An 8,325-nucleotide genomic window follows, 5' to 3' on the forward strand; every position below is an offset into this window, starting at 1 on the left:
TCGAAAACAGGTCCCCCGGCAGCAAGTGGTTAAAACCCCTGCCAAAATGCCGACAAAGACTGAGCAATAAACCAAGTGCATAACTCTTTCATGCATCGCATATGTTTATTGTTTCCAGCAACCTTACACAATTTAAAACACTGCATTGATGGAAATAACAGAAAATTCTACTTGTTTGGAAAAACATATTTTCTTGTTTATCAATTCAATGAATGTATGTGTCTGAATTCTACACAGCAACGTGTAATGAGGTTTGATCAAAGATTTCAGACTCAAAGAACTATTACTAGAGCTTACCAAAGTGAATAGGTCACACGCACAATTAGTGTGTAAAAGCCATTAGCGTGAGAACCAGCGCATGAACCAACGCGGGCGTACTCCATTCGTTTGCACTACACTTCTGGTTCACAGTGACATCACACTTCAGTACGTCACATGTACAATTAGTGTGTAAAAGGCATTAGCGCGAGAACCAGCGCATGAACCAACACGCGCGCGTTCTCCATTCGTTTGCACTGCACTTCTGGTTCACAGTGATGTCAAACTTCGGTACTCTATTACTCATTGTCTCATTTGCATTGAAAATTTGAAAAAGAAATATCAATTACTTATTAAGATATCAACCAAAGTAATTTGAAGCTTTAATTGATTAAAAAGTGCTTAACCCTTCCAGTGAATCAAAAGTAAACATCGATCCACAAAAATGCAAAAGACTCTACAAGCATTGACCTTTTGAAGATCATTTTTGTGAAATGACATAAACATCCAAAAATTGAAAGAATCATTTTTTTATAATAAAGAAAGGCAGCCCTTCTTTAATACAGCACCCAAGTGCCCAATTTATTAAACCTGTCTTATGCAGACTTGTCCTGGAGAACAAAATTTAATTATTTTACATGTTTTCAGGACATGAAATGCATCACATTTAGTGCAAGCTTCCATCGAATAGTTAGGCATTAACTTGTCCATAATGTAGCTGAATGATAAAAACAATACAAATAGATGAATCGACATGAAGTGGATCTGGGAATATCCATGACAAATCATGAATGCCACATGAAATAGTACTAGCCTTAGTTTGCACGTTGTACATGTATAGACATCGGTATCAAACCTATTACATGAACGTGTCTCTTCACGTTTCGATGAATGTTTCGAAGTTTCAACCCTGTTATGCCATTCTGTACAGGGGGAGCAAAAATGGAAGGAAGTTTTTCTTAGGAAATTTCAAATAAACCCAGCGAATTTCCTATTCTCTTATGAGGGGTTATGGTTTAAATGGTTCATACATGAACATATAATACACATATTTTTACTCTGAAAAATTGTTTATCAACCAATCAGACAAGAACTATTAATACCAAAGTAACTTATTGTATAATTTCCTGGGAAGTGTGTTTAAAGTTAACTGTTTAAGTAAACTAGATAGGTTTGTGGTAGCACCACAGATATATCTTTCTTTTGAGTATGTGGGGTTCTGAAAAGAACCGGTGGTACTCAACGTTTCAGACAGTATGCTTTGTCCGAGCATACTGTCGCGAAACGTTGAGTGCATGTACCACTGGTTCTTTTCAGAACCCCACATACTCAAAAAAGAGATATATCCAGGGTGCTACTGCAAACCTATCTAGTTTCCTTGCTACCTCCACCATGAAAAGCTTTCAATCTCATCTTAACCATTCAACCAAGAGGTCCTTATTCTTGTAGGCTTCTACTGCAACTAATCACTGATATTGGTCCACTCACTGCAAACCAATCCGTGCTTCTGTGATGTTGATCTCTGGTTGCAAGACCATAAAAGCTCCTCAGCCATTCCTGCATGAACATGTACTATATTGAACGGTGGATTCTTGAATGAGCCTTGTTGTCACTGTGTCTCTAACTCAGATTAATTCCAGAGGACTGACTGAAATTCTATCGTCCACTATGTTATCATTCAGTAACTCCTTCATGTTGGTTCTCCAGGGAAATGAAAATAGCGCCATCTTCAGTTTCATGCAGTCTAAACAGCATCCAGGGTTTGATCTTTGTATGGCTCATTAGGGTCCACTCATATTGCAACAGGGGGACATGTTAGACAATGGATGGTTGACAGAGGTTTTTACCAGCCTTCTACTCACCAGATTACAAAGTACAGCATGACTTGGCACACAATGTCGTGATATCAGGATGGCAAGACAGTGAACTTTTCATATGAAATACAGAGCATCATCCAAAAAATTGACTGATTACAGCCTCAAAGAGAAGCTCTTGGCACATTTTGCAAGGTTGACAAGGCTCCAAGGTGAGCCTTTCAACTCATAACTTCTTTGCTAAAATCCAGTACACATCACACCTGCCTGTCTAACCCCCAATTGTGTTTCAAAACAACTTACTTTGAGGCGTTTGGGGTCTCAATTATTCTGTATACAGAACCTTTGATGTTGATGGCATCCTTCACATAGAATACTGGCCTGGTGAGGGTTGACCAAAACGTTGATTCTCAGACACAATTGATGAACTAGTAAGGTCTCTTATCATTGCTTGAGGAGTGTTGTAGCTGTCATATTGCTTAGCAGCTTGATGAAGCTTCTCAAGGAAGTCAGGCATACCTGGGGGGGGGAAATAAAATCAGTTTGGCTCAAGCATTGTCTAATTTGAGAATATGGTCAATGTAGACCATCCCAAACAACGTCTTATAACTGTATGTATGCAAATTATATGCAAGTAATCATGCCTGTCAATTAAAGCTTTGGGTTTGAAATACAAGCTACACTCTGATTTGTCAGTAGCTGTAAACTGACTTCACTGCATTACAGAAATGCTACCAGATTGGTCATGGTCACAGAGTAAAAGTGCTGATGTCTTGCACAATTAATAAGCCTTTTGCGAGTTAAATTCAATTAAAATCTGGTACAATGAGTTCCTTAAATTCACGTGAACATTGAATTCTTCATAAAAATTCACCTGAACATTGAATTCTTCATAAAAATTCACCTGAACATTGAATTCTTCATAAAAATTCACCTGAACATCGAATTCTTCATAAAAATTCACCTGAACATTGAATTCTTCATAAAAATTCACCTGAACATTGAATTCTTCATAAAATTCAAGTGAACATCGAATTCTTCATAAAAATTCACCTGAACATTGAATTCTTCATAAAAATTCACCTAAACATTGAATTCTTCATAAAAATTCACCTGAACATTGAATTCTTCATAAAAATTCACCTGAACACTGATTTCTTCATAAAAATTGACGTGAACGTTGAATTCTTCATAAAAATTCACCTGAACATTGAATTCTTCATAAAAATTCAACTGAACATTGATTTCTTCATAAAAATTGATGTGAACGTTGAATTCTTCATAAAAATTCACCGGAACATTGAATTCTTCATACTAAAGACACTGTTGCTATACCTAGTGATTCTGGGCAAGCTTTTGCTTAAATATATACCACTCAAAAAACTTTAGGACCACTTTTTCTCAACTAGTAATTTTTTCCAAGCAATGGGGGTCTAGTTCTTTCATTTTTTGTTTGTCTAGATGGTGTTCTCACTTGAATAAAAAATTTTGTAAAATGGTTCAATGCAAATTTTTAGCAGTGAAATATTTCATATAAAAAAGTATGCACAAAATGAAAAGTGATGTTAACTTTTTTTGAGTGATGTACATAAGAGACGCCTTGCACCAATACACTGTTTTCAATAGATAAGAAGGGCAAAACGGAACTAGTCCATTCCAGAAATGGTGGTCGCTATGTAAAAGCTTGCCCCGAATCACGAGGTATAGCAACAGTGTCTTTAGTCTGGGGAATTCAAATTGCTATGTTTATGTGCAATCAGATAACTCAGTGTACCAGATTTTATTCAAATTTAACTCGCAAAAGGCCAATTGTAATATGTTTATGCATAGTTTGCTGAGGATAATCTCGAAAATCTTACAAAATTTTTCTTGTGGCACTTAGCTACAAGATATGAACTGTGTGCTAACATCAGTGAATGATAACATATGAATTCTGACCTGATTCTGTCATCCAGTTGACACATGAGGAAGGAAAGGAGGTTTGTGGGTCATCATGGTACGTCAGTATGTAGTCAAATCCATTCTGTCAATTGAACCAACAAATCATGCAATTGAATTAATCAACTTAACACATCATGCTTGGTTGGGTCAAAGCATAATGGCAAGGTTGAAGAATTTGCAGATTAAAACACCTGCCCCATGCAGTTGGGGGGGTAAGAAAATCTGACGTTAACTGGTTAACAACACAGCCACTACAATTATTTCACCTAAGAAAATGAAGGAATTTCACTTCTAGATGTACTCATGAAGGACAATGAACATGATCATGTAGGACCTCACAAATGCTATCAACATGGTGTATTATATAAAATCAGAACCTGGGCTACCACATTGTACAAGGAATGTACTAGTCTGACCTAATATAAACTATTTACTCTTTACCACAATGAAGTTCAGCAAACTTTTGAACAATGGCGATTAGATAGCTTTCTATCATGCGCCTTGCTGACAAATATTCATTTCTTAACCCTAACCCTCCTCAATCATTCACCTGTAGGAGGACTGAGGACTGTTAGGGTTAATACAAATAAAAGTCATCAGTCCAAGTGATCTTCAATTCGACCTACCTCCTCAAAGCTTCGATGGGGTCTAATTACCATCTGGGAGAAGTAAGAACTGACTCGGACATGGTTCTTACTGGCTGGAACTTTAGGATGGTCCACAGCCTTGGAGACAACGGTCATGACATTATTGGCATGATCAATTTTATAGCGACGGGCAAAGACATAGTCTCGACTGTACATCGGGAACTGTAACAGAGTAAAAATCAGCAAAATTATACGAAGTATGGTACCTCTGTAGTTACATGTAAAAAGCACTGAGCATAGTTTCAAGAACACATCCTTTCTTCATAAAAATAGTTCTTGACCGAGACCTTGAGTAATGGACACAGAGGGCTGAAAGTAGTAAGTCCGAGACACAATAACAAGGGTAAGTCAATAAAAAATTAAGACAGAGTAAATCAAAAAGAAATTTTACCCAGCTTTGCCAAAACCACTGGGTTATTGAGACAAATCAAGCAATATTTTCATCGAAACCACTACGTGTATATAAAGTCTGCTTACAGGGTAGTGCGTGACCCAGTGGATGACCTCTGACCCCGTCTCATTATCACGGTCCACCACATCCAGCTTAATTGCATACTTGTCCCATACTTGCCGATATTCAAGATCTAGTTGGACTTGAAAGAAGGATTTAGCTGAGATATCCATGTAGCAGCCATAGGCTTTTGGAGGAAAATAGAAAAAGTACTCCTGATTAAACATTGTACCTTTTAGGAGAGTTTCAGGTTGCATGGTTCATTGGCTTTTATGCTTAGCACTGTGACAATAAAATTATTATTAGTTTCAGAAATTAAGATTCAATTTTATGAATATCTGAAACAATGTCAATGTGTCATTGTTAAAAGGCTCATCTGTTCAACACAACCCTGCTTAACATTCCACACACAGCTGCTCTTAGTTGATATTAATCGTATGTTTATGATTTTCTAACCATAATCAAATTCCTATGATCAAGGATGTCAACCTTTTTCAAATGCTTCTCAAATGCAATTCCCATAGTAACTTCCACCATGACACTTTGACTTCTAACCTTTGTATTCATACAGATAGGTGTTATTTAAAGGTCGTCTCCAGACTTTAAGATGATTGTGTTTGAAGATGATATCCCACGGTGCATTGCTGGTCACATGGTCAGCACTTTCCAGCTTCTCCAGCTTCTGAATCATTTCAAAATCACTGGCACAACTAAAGAAAAACAAAGCAAAATCCAACAAAGGAAACTGTAATTCATGGTCTCTGCAGCCACGGCAATGCAGTGGTTTTGTTAGCAGAAACAGCGCAAATGCAAAATGAACTGCAAAACATAAAAAAACAATCAGGCTGGATGCTTCACTGATAAATAGTTCAAGACTATTCTAAAGTATGAATTAGCCATATAAAAGTAGGTATCCTTACATCATTGTTTATTTCAACAGGTTTGTTGGTCACAATTTCTAAGACTGCTGTGTATTTAAAATAATGCAAACTTGAAATTCCATGTTAGACCATCACAATTTCAGAGTGTCATAAACAATTTTACCCTAGCAATTTGACAGATGTTATTTTTAATCATCAATGTTGACAGCTCTTTTTTTCCCGAAGAATCATCAATGTATCGAACAATCTTCATCAGACCGTACCATCATTGACCCACCCTCAAAGTAGTGTTCAACAACTACGGACAACTATGTTTAATAGCCATTCTCATATCAAATCAGTTCCCACTTTCCTGAAGGGCTTCTTGTTAATCCCTGGTGGAGAAGTCAGGAGGAATTCCTACCAAGTAAGCCTTCGCCTACCCTGTATTTTAAACCTGTTCCTATATAAATTATAATCCCCTTTCCTGGCTAAAATCCCCCTTAAAAATAACAGGCACCCTTTTTCAAACACATTGATCATGTTGACATTTATGTAGCCTGAGTAACTTGGAGTCTACGAATGGCTTCTTTTTAATAACATTTGGACATGGTTGGGTGGCGGTGTCTACATGTGCATACCGACAATTATTTCCTGAGTGGTGCAATGCTAAGTAGACGTGACCACATTGGGTTGTACACAGGACATTGCACTGCCCAGGAAACAGTTGTCAGCACACACATACCACATGCTTATTGTAAATGGTCCACCAGCTCAACCGGCACGTCATGATGTCGTCGCCAAGTATGTTAGCATACAGTTTGAATGGCTACATGAAGATGGTGACTTTGGGCCTTTCTGATTTGAACAGGAAATTTCTCTTTTCTTCCCATATGTGAGTAAACATTACCACCATCACTCGAATCTCTGATTCCCACTGAATCGTACAGTAGGCAAATAACACTGTTTAACCCTAACCGCCAAGCATATTGTTTGGCTTACACTACACAGAACTTCAAATTACTAAGTAGTAGTCTGAGCCTGAAGCACCTTGCGCTACAAATTATTACTTCTGGCTAGGTTACTTCAATTGTTACTCATACTGAGAACAATAAAGCCATGCATTCACAGTGCCACAGCACTGTATGGTACATTGTCTTTTCTACTGTATGGCTTCACAGAACAATAAAGTCATTTCCTCTTACAAGCGACAGCGCTCAGTATTACATTTTACTGCAAGTAGTAATTTGTAGTATTATGTATGGTTAGGGTTAAGAACCGTTTTGGAGGTGAATTCTAGGGATCTTGATATCTGGTACAACAGTGTATGAGCTACAATCGATTTATGAAAAGGAAGACCCATGAAAGGTTCTTGGACTCCACTATCATCTAACCATGTCCAAATATTACAAGAGTCGATTTGCAGAGCCCAAGTTACTCGGACTAACATTTATCATGTTTATGACGCCTGCAAATTATGGAAACAATTCCATATATGTATGCATAATTGGCCATCTGAAAGCAACAACATGACCTGAAAAAAATTATCAAATTTAGCAGGGAAGATATTGAAAAACAGTTACATGTAGGGCCTAGTTATTGCATACAGAAAACCATGAAAACACTTGTAGAATTTTTCGGACCAGTCATGCCAGTCTCGCAAGGTTTGTGCAGAGAGTGTTAAGTGGCATCCGTATGTGGAACTCTTTCCAGAATTGTGCTGATTCAAAAGAATTCTGTAATGCCCTAACCTATCCATTTCTTGATCTGATATTTTGTTATGTCTATCCCACACAAAGCAAGCTCCTCCGAAGAGAAAGTAAAAGGGCCTCTTTTTTCCTCTCACAAATCGTCTGGAAAAACTGCCAGCTAAAGTCTGCAACATGTTCTCTGCGTAAAGGTAGCCATAAAGGCTCATCACTCCTTCCATGCGACGCAATTGTTGCGATGCGTAAACGTTCAACTGTCTTTGGAGCAACTTGAATATCGTGTCCATACATTCGGGCAGACTTTGGCCCCGCAACAGGGTCACACGCACCCACGTTCTCCATGGTTCAACACGTTGTGAACTTCCACTTCGCCAGCACACATTTCTTGCAAAAGTCAGCTTACTGTTGCAACTAGAAGGTCTCAGAAGCCTTCTGCTTACTTCTCGTAGCGAATTTTGAAAAGCCATCATGCATTTCCTTACTCTTCAGAAGACTGGAAAGAGCTAAGTTACAAAACGGTCACGTCTTCAGGAAGCCATCTTCACGTGAACTTTCCACACTAATTTGTACTGACTGCATGTTAACATTTGCATCGTTACCATTTAGTACGTCAGGGATCTGAAATTTAACTGGTAACCAAGATAC

The 8,325-nt window shown here is 37.9% G+C and overlaps 1 protein-coding gene across 3 annotated transcripts; it reads right to left on the reverse strand.

The window, feature by feature from the left end:
- Window positions 1-80: 80 nt before the first annotated feature.
- On the reverse strand, window positions 81-8,257 carry stard7 (StAR related lipid transfer domain containing 7). 3 transcript variants are annotated; one of them, XR_015427567.1, is made up of 7 exons: window positions 7,723-8,257; window positions 5,667-5,821; window positions 5,138-5,298; window positions 4,640-4,822; window positions 4,011-4,095; window positions 2,376-2,591; window positions 81-1,815 (listed from the first exon to the last, which is right to left on the reverse strand). XR_015427567.1 is itself a non-coding variant. In XM_022225073.2 (6 exons), the coding sequence occupies exons 1-6, from the start codon at window positions 8,148-8,150 to the stop codon at window positions 2,437-2,439; spliced, it is 1,167 nt and encodes a 388-aa protein (XP_022080765.1). In that variant the 5' UTR covers window positions 8,151-8,257; the 3' UTR covers window positions 81-2,436. The 3 variants fall into 3 exon arrangements, 2 of the variants coding, with proteins under 2 accessions (XP_022080765.1, XP_087001370.1); XM_022225073.2 differs by having other exon boundaries at window positions 81-2,591; XM_087145244.1 differs by having other exon boundaries at window positions 81-2,591; window positions 8,010-8,219.
- Between the last annotated feature and the right edge of the window lie 68 nt (window positions 8,258-8,325).

This window comes from Acanthaster planci, linkage group LG13 (assembly GCF_054643075.1).
Source record: "Acanthaster planci isolate LZ-2023a linkage group LG13, COTS_SCS, whole genome shotgun sequence".
In the NCBI taxonomy this organism is placed as follows: Eukaryota; Metazoa; Echinodermata; class Asteroidea; order Valvatida; family Acanthasteridae; genus Acanthaster; species Acanthaster planci.

Excerpts from the sequence above, each read along its gene's own strand:
- stard7 (XM_022225073.2), bottom strand. The coding sequence starts at position 8,150 with ATGATGGCTTTTCAAAATTCGCTACGAGAAGTAAGCAGAAGGCTTCTG. Across the intron at positions 5,822-7,722 it reads TCAGATCAAGAAATGGATAG|TTGTGCCAGTGATTTTGAAA; the intron begins GTTAGGGCATTA and ends GTTTTTCTTTAG. Across the intron at positions 2,592-4,010 it reads CAACTGGATGACAGAATCAG|GTATGCCTGACTTCCTTGAG; the intron begins GTCAGAATTCAT and ends TCCCCCCCCCAG.